Source organism: Nerophis ophidion, linkage group LG10, assembly GCF_033978795.1.
Source record: "Nerophis ophidion isolate RoL-2023_Sa linkage group LG10, RoL_Noph_v1.0, whole genome shotgun sequence".
NCBI classification, from domain to species: Eukaryota; Metazoa; Chordata; class Actinopteri; order Syngnathiformes; family Syngnathidae; genus Nerophis; species Nerophis ophidion.
This window is the reverse complement of record NC_084620.1, coordinates 14,453,275-14,478,322: the sequence shown is the minus strand read 5'-3', so window position 1 is coordinate 14,478,322 and position 25,048 is coordinate 14,453,275. Positions and strand designations below refer to the sequence as shown.

General features: G+C 37.5%; 1 protein-coding gene across 5 annotated transcripts in view; it reads right to left on the bottom strand.

Annotated features, from left to right (window-relative positions):
• The window catches only part of LOC133560246 (phospholipid-transporting ATPase ABCA1-like), a 277,208-nt gene that overhangs the window by 193,644 nt on the left and 58,516 nt on the right, over positions 1-25,048 (bottom strand). For all 5 annotated transcript variants that reach the window (XM_061912560.1, XM_061912562.1, XM_061912559.1 and 2 more), the window contains one exon: positions 8,239-8,368. In XM_061912560.1, the coding sequence (XP_061768544.1) occupies positions 8,239-8,304 (66 nt within the window). In that variant the 5' untranslated portion in view covers positions 8,305-8,368. The remainder of the gene's footprint in view (positions 1-8,238; positions 8,369-25,048) is intronic.

Here is a 25,048-nt window from a genome sequence, read left to right as displayed (position 1 = left end):
TGAGGAAACTAATTGTTGAAGCTTTGAAAGTGGAATTCTTTTGTTTTATGTAGGGATTCAGTCGTTCACCAGTCCGGGGTCTGCGCTGTCGTATTTTACGCTTCATAATGCGCCACACATTTTCGATGGGAGACAGGTTTGGACTGCAGGCGGGCCAGGAAAGTACTTGCACTCTTTTTTTTACGAAGCCACGCTGTTGTAGCATGTGGCTTGGCTTTGTCTTGCTGAAATAAGCAGGGGTGTCCATGATAACGCTGCTTGGATGACAACATATGTTGCTCCAGAACCTGTATGGACCATTCAGTATTAATGGTGCCTTCACAGATGTGTAAGTTACCAATGCCTTGGGCATTAATGCACCCCCATACCATTACAGATGCTGGCTTTTGAACTTTGCGCCTAAAACAATCCGGATGGTTATTTTCTTCTTTGTTCCTGAGGACACCCCCTCCACAGTTTCCAAATATAATTTGAAATGTGGAATTGTCAGACTACAGAACACTTTTCCACCTTCATCAGTCCATCTTAGATGAGCTCTGGCCCAGCGAAGCCGGCGGCGTTTCTGGGTGTTGTTGATAAATGGGCTTTGCTTTGCAGAGTAGAGTTTTACCTTGCACTTACAGATGTAGCGACCCACTATAGTTACTGACATTGGTTTTATGAAGTGTTCCTGAGCCCATGTGGTGATATACTTTACACACTGATGTCGGTTTTTGATGCAGTACCGCCTGAGGGATCAAAGGTCCGTAATATCATCGCTTACGTGCAGTGATGTCTCCAAGTTCTCTGAACCTTTTGATGATTTTACTGACCGTAGATGGTAAAATCTCTAAATTCCTTGCAATAGCTTGTTGAGAAATGTTGTTCTAAAACTGTTCGACAATTTGCTTACAAACTAGTGACCCTCGCCCCATCCTAGTTTGGGAATTACTTAGCATTTCATGGAAGCTGTTTTTATACCCAATCATGGCACCCACCTTTTTTTAATTAGCCTGCACACCAGGGGGATGTTCCAAATAAGTGTTTGATGAGCTTTTGTCAACTTTATCAGTATGTATTGCCACCTTTCCCAACTTCTTTGTCACGTGTTGCCGGCATCAAATTCTAAAGTTAATGATTATTTGCAAAAAAAAAAGGTTTATCAGTTTGAACATCAAATATGTTGTGTTTTTAGCATATTCAACTGAATATGAGTTGAAAATGATTTGCAAATCATTGTATTCCGTTTATATTTACATCTAACACAATTTCTCAACTCATATGGAAACGGGGATTGTATTATTTTTGTGGAATATATTGAGTATTTTTGTCTGTTTTTGTATGCAAGCTGGAGGTTGACTGTTATAACTGGTCAGAGGAGCAATCACAACTATTATACTTTCTGGTTGTTGTTTTTTTGCAAGGTGGTGATCATCATTTACAAGCAGCTAAAGAAAAATGATTGATTGATTGATTGATTGATACTTTTATTAGTAGATATTCCGTACAATTGACCACTAAATGGTAACACCCGAATAAGTTTTTCAACTTGTTTAAGTCGGGGTCCACGTTAATCAATTCATGGTAGATGGCATCTATCTTATTTGCGCGTGATTGAAATTGGATTATTTTAAGTCTTTCTTATTCTGTTTTATTACACAAGGTGGTGATTTATGAGATAAATATTCAGACAAGATCAACATACCCTGAACAATCACTTTGTGGATTATTTGGAGTATTTCCATTAATTGTGTCATATAAGGCAGTGGTTCTCAACCTTTTTTCAGTGATGTACCCCCTGAGAACATTTTTTTTAATTCAAGTACCCCCTAATCAGAGCAAAGCATTTTTGGTTGAAAAAAGAGATAAATAAGTAAAATACAGCACTATGTCATCAGTTTCTGATTTATTAAATTGTGTAAAGTGTACAAAATATTGCTCATTTGTAGTGGTCTTTCTTCAACTATTTGGGAAAAAAAGATATAAAAACAACTAAAAACTTGTTGAAAAATAAACAAGTGATTCAATTATAGATAAAGATTACTACACATAGAAGTAATCATCAACTTAAAGTGCCCTCTTTGGGGATTGTAATAGAGATCCATCTGGATTCATGAACTTAAGTCTAACCATTTCTTCACAAAAAATGAAATATTTAAGGAACATGTCCACAAAAAATCTAGCTGTCAACACTGAATATTGCATTGTTGCATTTCTTTTCACAGTTTATGAACTTACATTCATATTTTGTTGAAGTATTATTCAATAAATATATTCATAAAGTATTTTTGAATTGTTGTTATTTTAGAATATATTTATAAAATCCCACATACCCCTTGGCATAGCTTCAAGTACCCCCAGGGGTACGCGTACCCCCATTTGAGAACCACTGATATAAGGTGTCGACGTTAATAACTGGCAGGAGGAGAGGCCACATTTATTATTTCACATGTTTACGATGTGTTACCAAATGTACTGGGGACTTTAATACTTTTGAGAGTGTTTATTTCTTTCCTAAAGCATGGAATGTGGCTTAAATCCTTAATAACTGGGGAGAGGAGCGATTGCATTAATCTTATGATACATCAACGTTGTGCAATCGAAGCTTGAAGTTAGCTCAAATTCTAAGTGGCAGGAAATGTAATTCTTACCTTTGGCCAAGTTTCTAGACTATCAATACTACTTCTTGGTTGTCATGACTCACCGTCTGCACATGATCATAACTTTTACAATGATTGGAAGAGAGGTCACACCCAGCTGGAAGATAACAACTCAACGGCTGCAATTCAGAATTCAGACTAGGACCATGAGCATTATTTATTTTTTTCTTTTCTAAGCTTTGCAGTGCACTCGCCCACTTATTTTGTAAGTGGCTGGAGCACAGCGAGGCGCGTGTAACATAAAACAAAAGGCATCTATCACATGCAGAGAAAAAAGCTAAAGAAAAAAACAAACTATTTTGCAACTTCTCTTCTTTACTGCGCACAGAAAGCAGGTTGCAACCACATATAAAGAAATACGCAGCACTAATTTGTCATGGGGATAGTTACGGGGGACAGTTTGTTTGTCCTGACATGAAAAATGACTATTAGATGAAACCGGTGGGAGTTGGCAAGGACAATAGCGCTGGTGAAGGGTCCTCGTAGAGGTTAATGACCAATTATATGAATGCCTCGCCAAGCGCTTTTTAACGTTTTATAACTGGCATGGTTTTATGCTTCCAGTCTTTCGCATCATTTCAGACGAGGACATTATCCATGCACAAAGGTGCTGCTTACCGCCACCGCATTCCGGCAGGAAGTGTCCATTATTTCTGTCACACACTTATTTTTTAGTGTGATTTGAATATTTTTTGTCATCTTGCACATTTGTCCGTCCATTCATGCACAATATTTGTTTGCTAGTATGGACGAAATCACGCACTTGACTTAAACAGCAGCATGCATACCTTTGAAGTCCACTATAAATTCTTAGTAAGCCGAACTTGTGATTAGCATATTGTTTGTCATCTTTACACATTTGTCTGTCAATTCATGTATGTTTGCTCATGTGGACAAAATTACTCACTTGATTTAAAATGCAGCCTTTTTGACTCTGAAAGTCCACTGTCATTTCTTGCTAATAAGCCAAACATGTGTGATTAGCATAGTTTGTCATCTTGCACATATGTCTGTCAATTCATGCACAATATTCATTTGCTAGTGTGGACAAAATCAATCACTTGGCATAAAACACAGTACTGTTTTACCATGAAAGACCACTGTTATTTCTTGCTAGTAAGCCAAATGTGTGATTTTCATATTGTTTGTCATCTTGCACATTTGTCTGTCAATTCATGTATGATGTCGGTTTGCTCGTGTGCCGAAAACCACTCGCTTGATTTAAAACGCAACCTCTTTTACCCTGAGAGTCCACTGTCATTTCTTGCAAGTAAGCCAAACATGTGTGATTAGCATATTGTTTGTCATCTTGCACATATGTCTGTCCATTTATGCACAATATTAATTTGCTAGTGTTGACGAAATCACTCACTTGGCATAAAACACAGTACTGTTTTACCCTGAAAGACCATTGTTATTTCTTGCTAGTAAGCCAAACGTGTGATTTTCATATTGTTTGTCATCTTGCACATTTGTCTGTCAATTCATGTATGATGTCGTTTTTTTTTCGTGTGGATAAAACCACTTGCTTGATTTAAGAGGCAACCTCTTTTTACCCTGAAAGTCCACTGTCATTTCTTGCAAGTAAGCCAAACATGTGTGATTAGCATATTGTTTGTCATCTTGCACATATGTCTGTCCATTCATGCACAATATTCATTTGCTAGTGTGTACGAAATCACTCACTTGGCATAAAACACAGTACTGTTTTACCCTGAAATAACACTGTTATTTCTTGATGGTAAGCCAAATGTGTGATTTTCATATTGTTTGTCATCTTGCACATTTGTCTGTCAATTCATGTATGATGTCGGTTTGCTCGTGTGCCGAAAACCACTCGCTTGATTTAAAACGCAACCTCTTTTACCCTGAAAGTCCACTGTCATTTCTTGCAAGTAAGCCAAACATGTGTGATTAGCATATTGTTTGTCATCTTGCACATATGTCTGTCCATTTATGCACAATATTAATTTGCTAGTGTTGACGAAATCACTCACTTGGCATAAAACACAGTACTGTTTTACCCTGAAAGACCATTGTTATTTCTTGCTAGTAAGCCAAACGTGTGATTTTCATATTGTTTGTCATCTTGCACATTTGTCTGTCAATTCATGTATGATGTCGTTTTTTTTTTCGTGTGGATAAAACCACTCGCTTGATTTAAGAGGCAACCTCTTTTACCCTGAAAGTCCACTGTCATTTCTTGCAAGTAAGCCAAACGCGTGATTAGCATATTGTTTGTCATCTTGCACATATGTCTGTCCATTCATGCACAATATTCATTTGCTAGTGTGGACGAAATCACTCACTTGGCATAGAACACAGTACTGTTTTACCCTGAAAGAACACTGTTATTTCTTGATGGTAAGCCAAATGTGTGATTTTCATATTGTTTGTCATCTTGCACATTTGTCTGTCAATTCATGTATGATGTCGGTTTGCTCGTGTGCCGAAAGCCACTCGCTTGATTTAAAACGCAACCTCTTTTACCCTGAGAGTCCACTGTCATTTCTTGCAAGTAAGCCAAACATGTGTGATTAGCATATTGTTTGTCATCTTGCACATATGTCTGTCCATTCATGCACAATATTCATTTGCTAGTGTTGACGAAATCACTCACTTGGCATAAAACACGGTACTGTTTTACCCTGAAAGACCATTGTTATTTCTTGCTAGTAAGCCAAACATGTGATTTTCATATTGTTTGTCATCTTGCACATTTGTCTGTCAATTCATGTATGATGTCGTTTTTTTTCCGTGTGGATACAACCACTCGCTTGATTTAAGAGGCAACCTCTTTTACCCTGAAATTCTACTGTCATTTCTTGCTAGTAAGCCAAACATGTGTGATTAGCATATTGTTTGTCATCTTGCACATGTCTGTCCATTCATGCACAATATTCATTTGCTAGTGTGGACGAAATCACTCACTTGGCATAGAACACAGTACTGTTTTACCCTGAAAGAGCACTGTTATTTCTTGCTAGTAAGCCAGATGTGTGATTTTCATATTGTTTGTCATCTTGCACATTTGTCTGTCAATTCATGTATGATGTTGATTTGCTCATGTGCCGAAAACTACTCGCTTGATTTAAAACGCAACCTCTTTTACCCTGAGAGTCCACTGTCATTTCTTGCAAGTAAGCCAAACATGTGTGATTAGCATATTGTTTGTCATCTTGCACATGTGTCTGTCCATTCATGCACAATATTCATTTGCTAGTGTTGACGAAATCACTCACTTGGCATAAAACACGGTACTGTTTTACCCTGAAAGACCATTGTTATTTCTTGCTAGTAAGCCAAATGTGTGATTTTCATATTGTTTGTCATCTTGCACATTTGTCTGTCAATTCATGTATGATGTTGTTGTTTTTTTCGTGTGGATAAAACCGCTCGCTTGATTTAAAAGGCAACCTCTTTTACCCTGAAAGTCCACTGTCATTTCTTGATAGTAAGCCAAACATGTGTGATTAGCATATTGTTTGTCATCTTGCACATATGTCTGTCCATTCATGCACAATACTCATTTGCTAGTGTGGATGAAAACACTCACTTGGCATAGAACACAGTACTTTTTTACCATGAAAGACCACTGTTATTTCTTGCTAGTAAGCCAAACGTGTGATTTTTATATTGTTTGTCATCTTGCACATTTGTCTGTCAATTCATGTATGATGTTGGTTTGCTCGTGTGGATAAAACCACTCGCTTGATTTAAAACGCAACCTCTTCTACCCTGAAAGTCCACTGTTATTTCTTGCTAGTAAGCCAAACATGTGTGATTAGCATATTGTTTGTCATCTTGCACATATGTCTGTCCATTCATGCACAATATTCATTTGCTAGTGTGGACGAAATCACTCACTTGGCATAAAACACAGTACTGTTTTACCCTGAAAGACCACTGTTATTTCTTGCTAGTAAGCCAAATGTGTGATTTTCATATTGTTTGTCATCTTGCACATTTGTCTGTCAATTCATGTACGATGTCGGTTTGCTCGTGTGGATAAAACCACTCGCTTGATTTAAAACGCAACCTCTTTTACCCTGAAAGTCCACTGTCATTTCTTGCTAGTAAGCCAAACATGTTTGATTAGCATATTAATTGTCATCTTGCACAAATGTCTGTCCATTCATGTAAAATATTCATTTGCTCGTGTGGAAGAAATCACTCACTTGGCTTAACACGTAGCATGCTCAGCCTTAAAGTCCACTGTGATTTCTTAGTAAGCAAAACATGTGTGATCTGTATATTGTTTGTCATCTTACACATTTGTCTGTCAATTCATGTATGATGTCAGTTTGCTTGTGTGGACAAAACCACTCGATTTAAAACGCAGCCTTTATTACCCTGGAAGTCCACTGTCATTTCTAACTAGCAAGCCAAACATGTGTGATTAGCATAATGTATGTCATCTTGCACATTTGTCTGTCCGTTCATGCACAATATTTGTTTGCTCGTGTGGATGAAAGCACTCACTTGGCTTAAAAATGCAGCATGCTTAAGCTTAAAGTTCACTGTTATTTCTTAGTAAGCAAAACATGTGTGATCTGCATATTGTATGCCATCTTACACATTTGTCTGTCAATTCATGTATGATGTCAGGTTGCACATATGGACAAAATCACTGACTTTATTTAAAACTCAGCCTTTTTTACCCTGAGAGTTTACAGTTATGTCCTGCTTGTAAGCCAAACATGTCTGATTTGCATATTGTTTGTCATCTTGTACATTTGTCTGTCCATTCATTGACAATATTTGTTTGCGAGTGTGGACGAAAGCACTCACTTGTCTTAATACACAGGATGATTGACCTTAAAGTCCAGTTATTTCTTAGTAAGCCAAACATGTGTGATTGTTTGTCATCTTGTACATTTATCTGTCTATTTATGTACAATATGAGTTTGCTAGTGTGGACGAAATCACTCACTTGGCCTAAAACACAGTACTGTTTTACCCTAAAAGTCCACTGTTATTTATTGGTAGTAAGCCAAACATGTGATTTGCATATTGTCATTTCGCACTGTCCAGTTGAACATAAAGTCACTTGACTTAAAAAGATTTTTTTTTGTCTTAAAAGCCACCGTTATCCTTTACAGGTGGCTAGCGTTTGTTCTCTTGCGCATCTGTCGGTTCTTTCACGCACAAGAACCCTTTAGATAAGTTCATACAATCTGGCGGCGGTGTTCCCAAGCTGTAAATATGTGTTATTTAAGGTTTACTATAGGGTAGTACACCCTCTGAAAACCATTATATTTGCGTTTTTCCTATGATTTTGTTGGACAGAGTGTTTGCCCTTCAAGTCACAGACTTAGAAGTTCCCCTTCCCTGTTCATTAAGCTGAAGACTGACTTTGTTAGCACTATAATACAGCCAATGTGACATCATGTGCACAAGAAGTAGACATCCTAAAATTGAAGGTGACACTTTGAATTGGTACGTATTAAAGGCGGGATTGGTCTTGCTCTCAGCGGGGGAGGGGGGGGTTTAAAGGCAGCTTAGATCCATAGGAGACAATCTCCTATAACTTAACAGCCCTTGGTAACCTTTTTGTTGACATTTTTTACAAAAACACAACAGGCGGGTTTGTACGTACCTTTTGTCTCTTCCGCAGAGTGAAGTTCTTCCACAGGAGCAGAGCAAACTGCGTCAGGAGACCCATTATGCTTTATTCCGGAAATATCCTGCCAATGCGTCTCTATGGCAACCGGTTCACTTGATAAAACCTGCATGAATGGAGAAAGGATATTCTTTATACTTTTTTTCTTTTATTCAAAAGACTTTCCGCTAATCATTCACTTTCCCAGAAACTTGCGGGAGGGCTTATAGTGCAAGCATCTGCACTTGGAAGAATTTGCTTCTGAAATGAAATATCATTATCAACTATACTCCCCAGAAATCAGCAGTTTGCATTGGCACAATTATAGCAACCTTTTAGAACCCCATGTTATGCAATACGACATACAGTGTATTGAATAACAATGTTTCAAAAGTGAGTTTGCCACAAATAAAAAGGCTGCAACTTTTTACCAATCGAAAATGAACGCTAGCCTTTCCATTTTGAAGTCATTCACTTGTCTTAAAACGCAACCTTTTTGACCATCTGGGTTGCTTGGGTTTGTTTATTGTCCTGTGCCACAGTCTGTCCATTCCCATACGTCTGTATGATAGGGTTGCCAAAGTTACTCACTTGACTTCAAACCCAGCGGTTTTACCCTTAGAGCATTGGTTCTTAACCTGGGTTCGATCGAACCCTAGGGGTTCGGTGAGTCGGCCTCAGGGGTTCGGCGGAGGTCAAGACACACCTGACTCATCGTGTAAATAAAAACTTCTCTCTATCGACGTATTATGGACACCCCCAAACAATGTTTTCTCTAATTTTCCATGTGAGCAGACGTAAAAACTTCCTGAGCATTAAATGGATCACATGTTAGCGACGTCAGACGTGCACCTGTACTGTGGCCACACCTGCAGCACACCTGTCCCAAACCTGACTAAATAACAAGTTAAATGTTTTTTTATTATAATCAATTGACAGCAGTCAATGAATTGTATTGATTAACGTGGACCCCGACTTAAAGAAGTTGAAAAACGTATTTGGGTGTTACCATTTAGTGGTCAATTGTACGGAATATGTACTGAACTGTGCAATCTACTAATAAAAGTTTCAATCAATCAATCAATCAAGTCATTTCCATGAGATTATTTTGTAATATATGTGTTTTGGCCCACTTACAATGACAATAACAAAAAATATTGTTTTTCATGAGCTGTGCACTAGTATTGTGGGTTCTTCCGAGGATGTCATAGTCGTAGTGGTTTGTACAGTCCTTTGAGACATTTGTGATTTAGGGCTATATAAATAAACATTGATTGATTGATTGTATGTCTGGGTGGGTGGGGGTTCCTGCTTTGGAAATTATTTGTACCCCTTTCAGATATCGCATTTATTTGCCACTAAAACGTTCACGTTTCACAATGAGATGTAAACATGGGATCATCTGTACATTCATGTAACTTTCTGTGTGTAATGTATATCTTTATTAGTATTTCTTTAATATAATAACATCATTTCATGATTAATATTTACAAATTAGGACTAAATTAAGAAAAAAAACGTTTTATTTTTTACTAAAGATGGGTTTGGTGAATTTTCATATGAATCTGGTGGGGGTCAGTACCTCCAACCACTGCCTTAGAGGTCCCTATCATTTCAACAAAGGTAAGTGTCAACTACTACATAATGTTTGCTGCATTGTGCATTTGTCTATTTTACCATTAGAACTCCCTATTATTTTAATGAAGCAAGTTGAACAAGTGTGAGTTGCATGGCGTTTTTTCGCTTTGCATATCAGAGTCCTTTCACGTATAATATCAGTATCAATCAATCAATCAATGTTTGCTCATATAGCCCTAAATCACTAATGTCTCAAAGGGCTGCACAAACCACTACGACATCCTCGGTAGGCCCACTTAAGGGCAAGGAAAACTCACACCCAGTGGGACGTCGGTGACAATGATGACTATGAGAACCTTGGAGAGGACGAAAGCAATGGATGTCGAGCGGGTCTAACATGATACTGTGAAAGTTCAATCCATAGTGGATCTAACACAGCCGCGAGAGTCCAGTCCAAAGCGGATCCAACACAGCAGCGAGAGTCCCGTCCACAGCAGAGCTAGCAGGAAACCATCCCAAGCGGGGGCGGATCAGCAGCGCAGAAATGTCCCAAGCCAATACACAGGCAAGCGGTCCATCCTGGGTCCCGACTCTGGACAGCTAGAACGTCATCCATGGCCATCGGACCGGACCCCCTCCACAAGGGAGAGTGGGACATAGGAGAAAAAGAAAAGAAACGGCAGATCAACTGGTCTAAAAAGGGAGTCTATTTAAAGGCTAGAGTATACAAATGAGTTTTAAGCTGAGACTTAAATGCTTCTACTGATCAAATTTAGTATGATAGGGTTGTCAAAGTTGCACACTTGGCGTAAACATTGCTTTTTTACCCTTGAAGGTATATTTTTTTTCAAAAGAGTAAGTCGAACAAGTGCGAGTTGCATGATGTTTGCTGCTTTGAGTATCTGTTTGTCCTTTCACATACAACGCCAGTATGATAGGGTAGCCAAAGTTACACTCTACGTTTAAACTCAGCCTTTTTTACCCTTAAAAGTCAATAATATTTCAAGAAAGTCAGTTGAAGAAGTGTGAGTTGCATGGCGTTCGTCGCTTGGTACATCTGTTTGTCCTTTCACATACAACGTCAATATGACAGGGTTGCCAAGGTTACACTCTTGGCTTAAACCCATCTTTGTGACCCCTACAGGTCAATCATTTTTAAACGAAGTAAGAACGAGTTGCATGTCGTTTGTCGTTATGTGCATCCATCCGTCTGTCCTTTCACACCCAAAGTCAGTTTAATAGGAAATCTGTCCCTTTGACCTTCAAAGGCCACTTTTATTTAATGCAAGTGTGAGTCACATTGATTTTGTTGCCTGTTTCTCCAAACGAAGGCTTAAAAGAAAAATGTTACATCACATCAAGCAGGCCTGCAAGTTTCTGGCAATAGACTATGTAAACCAGTAGGAGCAGGTGGGGAAGGGGCATTTTTTTGCCCAGAGCGAGCCAGCCTTGACAAATGTGTCAACGTTTAACGCTCCATTTCCCTCGTACCGCCGTTTTCCCTCTGTGTGTTTACATTATTTACAGCAGCAACTCCCTTTTATTCACTGTCATTTAGGATCATGACACTGGGTCTTCTTCTCTAATGGGCAAATTAGCGCTTTGCCAGCCTTAGGGAAACATCTTGCTATGCTAACTGACACTGTCGGTAGGTCTTACTCTGTTTACATGGATGAAAGAGTGCTGTTATGTCGGTAAAATGCATGCTCTTCTTAAAAAAAAGCTTGTTTGTACAAGGACACAACACTGTGTGCTGCATTCACAGATTCAAGCATGGACAAGAGCTCCAACAAAGAGCATAAATATCATCTGAGAAAATTCACACAGCTTTTAGACAAAAAAAAAAAATGGCTGCATAAAATATTTGTTTTTATTATAAACAAATACATAAATGTATGGGCTGCACAGTCACGAGAGTGGGGGTTCAAGCCTCCACATGTACATCCACGATTTCTTTAAATATGAATGTGTCTGTTGAAGGTTGTTTAAACGTCTATGTGTCCTGTGATTGGTTGGTGAGCAGTTTCAGGTATCAGTTAGTCCCCCCCGCGTCAAACTCAATCGCACAGGGGGCAAAAATTCAAAGCACACTTAACATGACTAATTGATGACCTCCCTGACTGATGATTGAATGAGTGCGTGGGATCCAGAGGGGCTGTGGAAGTTGTTTTGGTTCGTTTTAACAATGTAATTGTTGATTGAGCATCGGTTGAATAAAGTGATTGTTAATCGACCACCTCCTTATCATTCTGTTAACATCCGTGCAAAAGCTGCAATATTTACTATGTGCAAAAAAACCCAAGCGTTGGCAAGTCTGAGCATGAGTCTGTGCGAAAAGGTTTCCCAGCATGCCGTGTTTTTGCTAAAATGATCACTTTTGCCTGTATTATCATGCTTTGTTCATGTGGTATTTTGTCCAGACAGGGTTTGATAGTTAAAGTATTGCAAAAATGTTCAGTAAAACATTAAAAAAAACGTTATTGTTTGACATTCTGACAGCTAAATTGCATTCCTGCCCAAATATTGGGGTAATTTCCCTTGCAATTTTTTTTATCATACAAGCAAATAACTTGTGATCATTGATCATGATTAATCAAAGGTTTGGAGTACGATTAATTTGTTTAAAAAAATTAATAACTTAACCTTATATATATATACATACATACATATATACATATGTATACACATATATAAACACACACCTACATACACACACACACATATATATATATATATATATATGTATATATATATATATACGTATATATATATATATATATATATATATATATATGTATAGGGCAGCACGGTGTAAGAGGGGTTAGTGCATCTGCCTCACAATATGAAGGTCCTGAGTAGTCCTTGGGATCTTTCTGTGTGGAGTTTGCTTGTTCTCCCCGTCACTGCGTGGGTTCACTCCGGGTACTCAGGCTTCCTCCCACCTCCAAAGACATGCACCTGGGGATAGGTCTATTGGCAACACTAAAATTGGCCCTAGTGTGTGAATGTTGTCTGTCTATCTGTGATGAAGTGGCGACTTGTCCAGGGTGTACACCCCCTTTCGCCCGATTGTAGCTGAGATAGGCACCAGCGCACCCCGCGACCCCAAAAAGGGACAAGCGGTAGAAAATGGATTGATTGATGGATGGATGTATATATATATATTAGGGGTGTGGGAAAAAATCGATTCGAATACGAATCAAATCGTTTATGTTGTGCGATTCAGAATCGATTCTAATTTTTTTTTTAAATCGATTTTTTTTTAATTATTATAATTTTTTTTTTTTAATCAATCCAACAAACCACTACACAGCAATACCATAACAATGCAATCCAATTCCAAAACCAAACTTGACCCAGCAACACTCAGAACTGCAATAAACAGAGCAATTGAGAGGAGGCACAAACACGACACAGAACAAACCGAAAGCAGTGAAACAAAAATGAATATTATCAACAACAGTATCAATATTAATTATAATTTCAGCATAACAGTGATTAAAAATACCTCATTGACATTATCATTAGACATTTATAAAAATAAATAAAAAAGGGTCACAGTGGCTTACACTTGCATCGCATCTCATAAGCTTGACAACACACTGTGTCCAATATTTTCACAAAGATAAAATAAGTCATATTTTTGGTTCGTTTAATAGTTAAAACAAATTTACATTATTGCAATCAGTTGATAAAACATTGTCCTTTACAATTATAAAAGCTTTTTACAAAAATCTACTACTCTGCTTGCATGTCAGCAGACTGGGGTAGATTCTGCTGAAATCCTATGTATTGAATGAATACAGAATCGTGACCCCAAGAATCGATATTGAATCGAATCGTGGGACACCCAAAGATTCACAGCCCTCATATATATATATATATATATATGTATATATATATATGTATATATATATATATATATATATGTATATATTTATACACACACACACACACACACACACACACACACACACACACACACACACACACACACGCGCACACACACACACACACACACACACACACACACACACACACACATACAGCACAATGTGACTTGTCAGGCCAGTACGGAAATTTTAGCCTTCCAAATGCCATGTCTGATGTGCTGGTGTGTGTTTTATAGTGATGACGTCTTCAGTCACAGTAATGATAACTAACTCTACAAAACAATGTTTGATCATGTTTTTCACCATTAAATAATACAGCCTAATTAAGTTTGTTATGTAAAACACCAGTTTTAAAAAATAGCCGCTATACAGATGCCGTGTACGCACATTAAAGGTATTAATTCTATAGAAGAAAACGATAAAGGCAGCAAAACGACATGAAGAAACACTTCTGACACTATTATGAATTTTAACTGAATTTCATATTGTTACTAAAATGTATATTGTTTTATTACATGTCTTATGTGCTTTTGTTTTATGCTGTGCTTTTCGTTGTCCAGCACTTTTGTTCAGCTATCGCTGATGTAAGGTGCTTTACAAATCAAGTTTGAGTTTGATTGATTGAGATGACACGAAAGGCCGATGCATGTGTGGCATTTGGGGGCAACCCATTACTACGCGGAAAAGAGCAAAAGACAGCACAGAAGGCTAGCATCATTTGTAAAATAATAAAAAAGGGTAGTACACTATGTAGGCCTTCTCAAGGTAGCTCCATCCATCTCTTAATGTCCTCCAAGTCCTAACTGCACCAATTGTTTTCCTGTTTAGCTACAAAGAGTGACAACATCTGTATAATATTCAATGCGCAACTACACTAATAAACATCAAATAATAAATATCTTGGTCAATAAACACCTTCTATACTCTTTTAGGTTCCAATATGCTGGTTTTGGGATCGTGTGATCAATGTTGGTGTCTTTTTTTTAAATTCTACTTATTATATTTTTGGGGGTGGTTACTTCTTTATTATTTAAGGAAATATTGTGCATAACAACCAATATTTGTATTGGGTATGACTGTCAAACTTAAAGAACAGTACTGTGTGTTTTCCGAATATAAGTCACAGTTTTTTTCATAGTTTGGCCAGGGGTGCGACTTATACTCAGGAGCGACTCATGTGTAAAATTATTAACACATTACCGTAAAATATCAAATAATATTATTTAGCTCATTCACGTAAGAGACTAGACGTATAAGATTTCAAGGGATTTAGAGATTAGGAGTGACAGATTGTTTGGTAAACGTATAGCATGTTCTATATGTTATAGTTATTTGAATGACTCTTACCATAACATGTTACGTTAACATACCAGGCAGCTTCTCAGTTGGTTATTTATGCGTCATATAACGTACACTTATTCAGCCTGTTGTTCACTATTCTTTATTTATTTTAAATTGCCTTTCAAATGTCTATTCTTGGTGTTGGGTTTTATCAAATAAATTTCCCCAAAAAATGCGACTTATATATTTTTTTCCTTCTTTATTATGCATTTTTGGCAGGTGCGACTTATACTCCGGAGGGACTTATACTCCGAAAAATACGGTAAGTTGTGCAAAAACTAGTGCAACATTCAACAGTTGGAGAAGGTCAAATTGCACTTTAGATTAATTCTGAAATTTCACCCTGGAGCTAGATGTCTGCAACTTTTTGTGAGTAGTGTAAAAACATATACAGAATTACAATGCTGCACACCTTGCGATTCAGGCAATCAACAAACGTCTTTCAAGGAGATAAGAGCAAGGAGAGAACCACCGGAGCTTATCATTAACAAGGAAGCAAGTTAAAGTTCACCGCCCGTTTTGGCAAATGTTAGATTTTTATTAATAAATATTGCTACAAAGTACATTATATATATATATATATATATATATATATATATATATATATATATAAAAATAAGAAAGTTTTAAATTCTGAAAACAAAAAGTTAACAATAATATAACTATTGTGAACAGGACCTGTCAGAATGATGGAAAAATAATACAATAAAGTAAATACTCTAAATGAATTAAATATAAAATAAAATAAATAATTGTGGGACTATTTTTAGTATGAAATAATTACTCATTTAATTCATTCATAAGCTATTTTTGGCTTGCAGCTCAATTTTTAGTGGCCCATAGTGCGTTTTTAAAATACAATTAAACATGACAACTTAAAAACAACTCCAAAAAAAACCATAAAAAAGACAAATATGACTATATGTTACCTACTGTTTAATGTTTATTCATCTACATGTGTTGGTTTAGGTTTACAAAATCAAAATTATTCAGATCCATTTAAAATTATCATGTTTTTTTTAAGTTTACCCCCGTTGGTGCAGAATGTTTTGACACCGCTGCTGTAAGCTATAAATAAGCCATACTAGTAGTCAAGACAAAACAGGCAAAAGACATGACAAGCTCACCTCCTCGATGTGAATCCATTAACGCATTCTGTCAACCGTGGAAGAGCTGTGCATTTAGCCACCAAAATAAAAGTCATCGAGCCTCTTTATTGCAGGAAGTCCCACCCACCTGTTGCATCTCCTTTTACCTGGAGTCATAAAGCATGCAAATGACCTCTGCTCTGCTCACTGTAGTGACTGTAACCACAGTGATTGCACACAGGCGGTGTGTGTTACAGAGCGTATTCTACATTGTAATGTAAGCAACACACACAGACAGACACACACACACACACACACACACACACACTCACTTGTTATCATTAGGTCACATGGGGAGATGTGTGCTGACTTACTGTACAATTTCCTATACCAGATTATTGCATGTCTAAATATTACCTGCATTTGCAAGCTGTCTTGGGGTTGGTAAGATACGTGATGTGTTGACAAAATTATTTGTGCTTTCTCAGCATTTCAGTCATTTGCGCACTCTCTGAATGCTAAAAAAAAAAGGCTAGTTTATTGGACATTATACCGTATTTCCTTATATTGCCGCAGGGCATATAGTATGCGCCTGCCTTGAATTACTGCTGGGTCAAACTCGCTTCCCAAAATAATTAGCGCATGCATAGTATTACCGCCTGGTCAAACTCGTGACGTCACGAGTGACACTTCCCCTGTCATCAATTTCAAAATGGAGGAGGCTGATTTCAATACCTGTAATTTGAAATTGCATAAAGGCAAGAAGATTAAGAGCTATGCAGTAGGATTTAAGGTCCACGTTTACATCACACACACATTTTTACTGCATACTTTTGGTAAGTGCCGGAGTGAGAGGAGGTTTTAAAATAATTAGCGCATGCTTACATTTACCGCATGCCTTTGGTAAGCGCAGGTGTGAAAAGAGGTTTTAAATTAATTAGCGCGCCGGCGGCAATTCAAGGAAATACGGTATTTGATGTACTAAATTTAGAAAACGTTTCTTAATAAAACATTCACTTATCTATACTTTTTATATTTATAATTATAATTATAATTAACCCATATTTTTAATATTAATGTGATTGTCAACAAACGTATGCATTTATGCATTTTTGTGTTTTTACAGTAGTTAAATGTGTAAATCAAAGGCACAAAAAAACAAATGTTTGCTATGTTTTGTAATTTTTCATCATTGTGATCGTTTGTTTGTTTATTAAGATCCACATTAGCTGCTGCAATTCTTCCTAGGGTCTAAAATTTCTGAAATGTTTTTCATGTAAAACTGTATGTAAAATATTCAAAAAAAACCCTCCACATTCGCTATAAGGGATCACACAAAACACAATATTTTTATGAAACAAAAGATAGAAATTATTGGCACACGATCCAGTTAAAAGCTTGACAAAAAAGAAAAGAAAATAACATTATTCTTCGGTAATAATATAAATATTTTACAAAAAGTTATTGAAGAAACACCCATGCTTAAAAATTGAGAAAGAGAATTCCAAGCCACCAATTAGTTGGACTAGAAAGTATCTGAAAGATTTGCCATGAATTATGATTGGCTTGTTTGTTATAATAATGTTTCTAATGAGTTTAACAGTAAACAAAGCCAGCTGGGAATTCATTTGTATAACACTCTTTCTAAATGATCAATTTAGGACAACTCGAGCAGTAGGTGGTTTTGGTCATGCTATCATTTCTGCTGCTACTGCTATTCCTGCTGCTGTTGTTGTTGTGTTGTGCGCCTAGAAAGTCTATCCAAAAATAGTGACAAAGAGGAGCTTTGTTTGACTTATGCAGGCAAACAAGAATCCTGCTCTCATCATAGAAGGATGGTGTAGCTCGTAGTAGCACACCTGAACCTGTACTCCTGTAACACCCGCACAGGAAACTGAGACGTACATGTTCAAATTACCTTACCAAGTTCACAAAACACATGTGGGATGGTTGGAGAAATTGCCATGTACCCTTCAGCACCCCGGCAACAGTGTAGAACTGGTCTGGTGTTCCCTGACTGGGACAAAAAAAAAAAACACATCTCCCATAGAGATTTGATTATAACAGTTTCTCTCCACAGACTCTCCTCTTTAGTCGACCTCCCAGGGGGGCTAAGGAGTGAGTCTTATGGGTGGAACACACCCTTCTTAGAAAAAGAGGAACCACCACCCTAGTGTGCCACTCTAGTGGTACTGTCCCCAACTCCCCAGCAATTTTCAAGAGACATGTCAACCATGTCAGTCTTAAAACATGCAGAACCTCAAGTTAATTCTGGCCACCAGGGCATTGCACTGGGAAATTCTGATGACCTTAGATACCTCAGTCAGGGTGATGGGTTCATCTGTGGGAGCAACCTCTGGTTTGTTTTTCCCAAACCCAGTGTGCCAATCCACTATGTTGAACAGACATGCCAACATCCAGAGTCTTGAGGTATTCTGCTCGGATTTCTTCGACCCCCAGGACCTTGCCACCTGGAGTTTTCTGACTAGAGTACTCCAGATACTTCAGGCCACGGTGATGGGCGATTCTGCGTTTGTGACCTCAGACCTCACTTCCTCATTAAGAATAACCAGCACCCTGGTGTGCCAATGCAAAAGCACAGTCTTTTTTAGATATTTTTGGCAAATCTCATCGACTTTCTGCTGCTTGCCACAGACTACCTGAGTTAGATAGAGTACCTCAGGCAAAGTTGTGTCAGTAGGGTTGATGAAACCCTCAACGAATTCCATCCACTGTCCACCTGAGATGGACCAAAAAGTGGCTTCACTTACACCCAATGTTTTTCTTCAAGTGCCGTAGAGGCTGCATGCCATTACTTTGGCAGTTCCACAAACTAGCTAAGCTCTGTCAGGCTCCTTCTCACTGTCCACCGTGTTGCTTTCTCCCTGGTCCAGGCTGTATTTCAATTGTGGGTTTTATTGTCTTGAAAAAAAATACAAAAAAACAGTTTCCAAGATGCTGCAGCAGCACTCCTTCCTTGTGTTTTTATTAGTATTCCAGACAGGATGGCAGGTTTACCGATTCGAGAACAGCAGGTGCACTCCGGCATTGCTGCTCCCTCGGAGCGGCAGCACATCATTAGGCCAGGCAATTATTTTGCTTCAGTGAAGGTCTCACCTGTATGTTCGGCAGCCGTATGAGAACTTAAATGAACGGAGGAAAGAATTGTTTGAAAGTGCCCAAGGGACTTGGCGGTTTGATTACAATCATGACAGCATGCAAAACATTCTACTCGTCATTATTTATCATCTCTAAATGTATGTTAATGTTCATGGAAATTCAGTTTGAAAAACTTGGAAGAAAATGTTTGTTTTGCAGCATAACCGAGTCCCAATAAGCATCAAAATAACCAGAGTTTACTTCCTGAGCACTTTCTGCATAATAGCATCCTCCAGTTGCATACCACTCTACATTACATAGCATAGTAAACTACCCCAACCGTGTTAATATGCATGATTGTTGCAAGAAACCTCTTAATAAATTCACTTCCCTCCTTGAGAACATTTCAACACTTGAAGTAGTTTCACGCTACATGGTCACAAACGAGGCCTAACATTGAATTAATTCTCTTCACAGGATTACCTATTCAGTAAACTACAAATCATAACAATGCCCGAATCGACGTAAATATTCACTCCTTGTGACTATAATGTAGAAAGTGCTATAATCAATCATCAACATAATGACAAAATCATAAACAGTCAAATTAAATACTATTGTGATTTGTAAATGTATATTTCTTTCTTTAGTATCTTTTGGGGTTTTTTTTCTGCCTTTTAAAAAGGGGAACTGTACTTTTTGGGGGGAATTGTTCACAATTATTATTAGAGACAAGAACACACGTCTTTTTTTTCAGGATTATAAAGATGATAAAAAATACTTGGAAAATGCGGATAATGGGAGTCACCGTTGTAGCCTTCAAAGCGCCATAAACAATTGCAAAACTCTCCAGCAACGTTTTGTATACAGACTGCAAGTCAATATATTATGGAAATAACAGACATGTACATAACATAACATAAGTTCAATGTTTACCATATTTTTGGTCATTTTAATCAATGCCAGGACTGATTTCTCCAGTGCACTGATTTACATTTCCATAGCAGTGTCCGACTTTCGGCAACAAATGTGGTTCCTACTTCTGGATACAAAGATTTGTGTGTTCTGAACGTGGCAGAATCAATAACAGACAATGAAGACAACTCTTTTTGGACAAATGAGGATTCATATCTTTTTTAAGCTGAATATATGGAGGATGATCTGCTGCTTCTAGAAGCAAGCGCAAAGGAAACGTGAGATTTTGGAGAAGACGCAAGTCAAGAGAGTGAGGTGAAAGTGATGACTCTAACAATATGAAACTTGAAGCCAAGATATTTCAACATAAATGGACTACTTACCCAAATAAACCGAAAAAAATGTCCCCGGCCTGCTGGATCAAACGCACAACTCTGAATCGAGTGAGACACACTTTAAATATTGATCATGAAACACGCAGCACACCAGGCTTGTGATTACAACTACAGTACATATACTGTCAAGTTAGCTGCATACAAGCAAAACATGAAATGTGGGCCAATATTTTACAGATACTGTAAGATGATTGTTCATGTTTTTCAGTCAGTATAGATTAGTGTCGTATCGCATTGTGTTGTGCATTACAAACTCAAACGCGTTTTGTGTTGTAGTAGAAGCTAGCTTATCTCTTTCCGCAGCTAGCTTTTATAGCTAATACCGAAGCATGCCCATGTGTTCGCAATAACAATGTCGCTACGGTTTGGTTATTATACAGGTTACAGAACGTTAATGATGTATTGTTGGTGGTTTTTGAATGCATTTTTAAAGTGATTTAGAGGTAGAACTGATTCCTCCTATTAGCTGCACTGCTAGCCACCTACAACGAGACAATTTTTACATGTTATATTGCAAAAAATACCTTTTGGTCTACTAGTCTCTCATAAGGATTGTGAACAATGAGCATAATTCCCCCCAAAAAATTGCAGTTCCCCTTTAACTACGATAAAAAGTATATATTTTTACAAGTATTTACCAAAATGTTGTGAATTGTAACATTATTAGGATATAATATATTAATGGATAATTAAGTATGGTTGTCGTCATTATGATTATATGATATAATTAATTTGGAATGTTATTATCATTAAGATTGTATTCTTATTTTTTTACATTACTTAATTAGTAAAATTAGAATTAAAATAAAAAAATATTTTTTTTAATCAAATAGTACACATCAATAAAAAAAAAAAATTAATGTAATTTTTGAGTGTTCTCTTTCAAAAAAGTGTGTGTTCAAACTAATCTAATCCTGTATGAGTCATAGCAAACACAAAGTTTCTGTGCAGAATTAGTACTTGATTAATCTTTTCATTTTGACAGTTTGTTTTATTTTTAGTATTTATTTACCACTTTCTTTCTTATTATTATATTAGATTGTTATATTTTTTTATTATATGCTGCAATATACTACTTAAACGTGCAAATGTATTTAAATCCTAGCACACGGTATGATAAAAACATAGCAAACAGAAACAACAATAGCCTAAAGCTACTAAGCCATGGGTGAAATATATCCACATACTCCTCGGTCCTCCCTGCAGAGGGGGGGTGGTAATGCTAAACAACCCAGGTGTTTCAAGGGGAAAACGTGGAGAGAAACACCTGAAACAAAAAACAAAAATTGCCAACCTTTTCTCATGTTTTGACTTTGACCAAGAAGTAAAAAAACGTGTCCCACACGGTTTGCGCGGAGGCACAACAAGCACGTCTGATCTAGCTTTTTTTTACTTTTTTGGAATCTTTCCAGTCGAGTTCGACAAATCAGGAGTAAACACACGACCTCCATATTTCAATGTGTACTCAATAGATGAGGGATGCAACTGCAGACTGTGGGCGGGCTGAGGTGTTTCTCTTAAATCAAATGTTTCAGTATTTAGTTTTAAACATCACTTTGAGTTTGTTTTTGCACTCTTATGAAGGACAAAATAGTTCAAATATTCATGAAAATAACATACCGATAACGTCTCGGTGGTACATGGTGCTAAGTTGTATACTTTTTTCTGCTCGTTTAAGGGGGTCTATCGGACCGCTCTAAAATTATGACATACTGATGACTTTAAATCATAAAACATTTACGATTTTTTTTCTCAAGGCATGCGGGCGAAGCAAGGTGGCGAAGATTGGCTTCGAAGAGAATCAGATAGCCACCACATTTTATAAGTTGGTAATTTTCCCTATATGCTTTTTTGACAACAATTACCCTCATTTTAGCCTTGAACACAATGCTTAGTGTGTAAAAAATGTTGTTAATGTATTAAAATTGAGGGTGTGTTAAAAGCAACTACAAGGAAAGACCCGGACACAATCATTACATTCAAATCCTGTTTTACACACAGCCGTTGTGCTGGCTGACCTTTTCCAAGCGGGTTTCAAAACGCCGCTTCCCAACGAGCCTATTTATTTGAATGCATAAGGAGGTCGCCGGGCTTCATTCGGCATTCAGACAGCGCAGAAAGAGTTTTCAATCTGGGCGTACAAAAGGCAGACCCTTCAAGAGTAAACGCTTGCACTGAATAGCATCTAAACGCCCCCCCCCCCCTAAGGAAGGACAGCTTAAAAATGGCCTAAAATACATATATTGTTAGGTGACCGTCAGATACAAATGAAACTGAAAAAATGTGTGCTATGGAATAATATTCAGAGGTTTTATATATTTCCCAGCAATTCTCCCTGATATTTTTCACATTAAGCTGCAAATAAGGTGGTATTTAAGAAACGTCAATTTTTTTCTATAATGGGCATGCAAACAAAAAGCATATACTTTGTAAAAGATCTTCAAGGCCTACTGAAATGAGATTTTCTTAATTAAGCGGGAATAGCAGATCCATTCTATGTGTTATACTTGATCATTTCGCGATATTGCCATATTTTTGCAGAAAGGATTTAGTAGAGAACATAGACAATAAAGTTTGCAACTTTTGCTCGCTAATAGAAAAGCCCTGCCTTTACCGGAAGTATGTACACGTGACGTCACGAGTTGCAGGGCTCCACACATATTCACATCGTTTTCAAATGAGAGCCACCAGCAGTAAGAGCAATTCGGACCGAGAAAGCGACAATTTCCCCATTAATTTGAGCGAGGATGAAATATTTGTGAATTAAGATATTGATAGTGAAGAACTAGAAGAAGAAAAAACAAATAAGGCGACGACTCCGGTCGGCGGCAGTGTGAGCGTTTCAGATGTAATTAGACACATTTAATAGGATAATTCTGGAAGATTCCTTATCTGCCTATTGTTTTGACAGTATTTTAGTGAGATTTTAAAAGATTGTAAAGACATACCTCGAGGTCGGATGGCTGCGGTGAACACAAAGTGTCTCAGAGGGAAGCCGAGGAGCCAAACTCGCAGCTGCCTTTTAAACAGCTGCTGCAGGACGACGAATAATCCAATGATTTCTCCGGTAAAATATATATCACAATTTCCCCATCCAAAAACATGCTGGTTGACGTATAGAAAACATGTTCGCTTGACCGCTCTGTGTTAAAGCTTCACAACAAACAAAGGAACACCGGCTGTGTCTCGGTGCTAAAGACAGCTGCAATCCACCGCTTCCCACCAACAGCATTGTTCTTTATGGTCTCCATTATTAAATGAACAAATTGCAAAAGATTCAGCAACACAGATGTCCAGAATACTGTGTAATTACGCCATGAACAGAGACGACTTTTAGCCGTGTTTGGTGCAGCGCTAATATTTCCTTACAGTCAGTGACGTCACGAGTACGCGTCATTATTCCGAGACGTTTTCAACAAGAAACTCGCGGGAAATTTAAAATTGCAATTTAGTAAACTAAAAAGGCCGTATTGGCATGTGTTGCAATGTTAATATTTCATCATTTATTTATAAACTATCAGACTGCGTGGTCGGTAGTAGTGGGTTTCAGTAGGCCTTTCATCGATAAGATTTGGATAGTTTTTAAATGCAAATTATTAAAACGTGTTAATAATCACACTGTAAAGAAAATGTGTGTTACTGTTTATAGGTTGCTGTTTGAGAAGGTAGTGGTTTGTTTGTTTTAGGGAGCTTTTATACTTTTAAATAGAAGCACATTTCAAACATATTCAGTAGCATATTCTTTACTCACAAAGACTGCTTTATTGAAAATATTTGTGAAAGCATGACTTAAGACACTTAAGATGCAGGGAAATGACAACAATCCTTGTCTTGCTGCTTCATCTCATCAACAAAAATGGGTCTCATGCTTTCGATCTTTTACAGCCTTGAGCTCCAGTGTAGCGTAACTGACCTGTGTAACTACTGGAAATAACATTGCATGACGAAGTCAATGCCGGAGGACTGAAAAAAAAATGGGCAGCTTGTTTATGCATCTGCATGCAGGGCATTTTTTTGTACTGTACTACCGACTTAAGGCTTGAAGATAAGTCATTGCCTTAGCACAGCAAATATATTCTACTGTATATCTGCAATGCACCACAGTGCATACAGTAGAAACTTCTTGCATGAGCATATTTAGACTGTAAATATATGTATGTGCATTCATACATATTTTTGTATTTAAAATTAATTTTTTCCTACTTTCAAAGTATTCAAAGTGCCTTGACACCATTTTCACATTTATACACACACTGATGGCGGGAGCTGCCAAGCAAGGCGCAAACCACAACTCATCAGGAGCAAGGGTGAATGGATGAGGTGTCTTGCACAAGGACACAACGGACGTGACTAGGAGAGATTAATTACATACAGTACATACATGCATACATACAGTATGTGTATATACATACTTACTCCCGATTAATCACATTTTGTTCATAGTTAACTCAAAATTAATCGCAATAATAGCAAGTATGTATTTTTCATCATTAAGTGT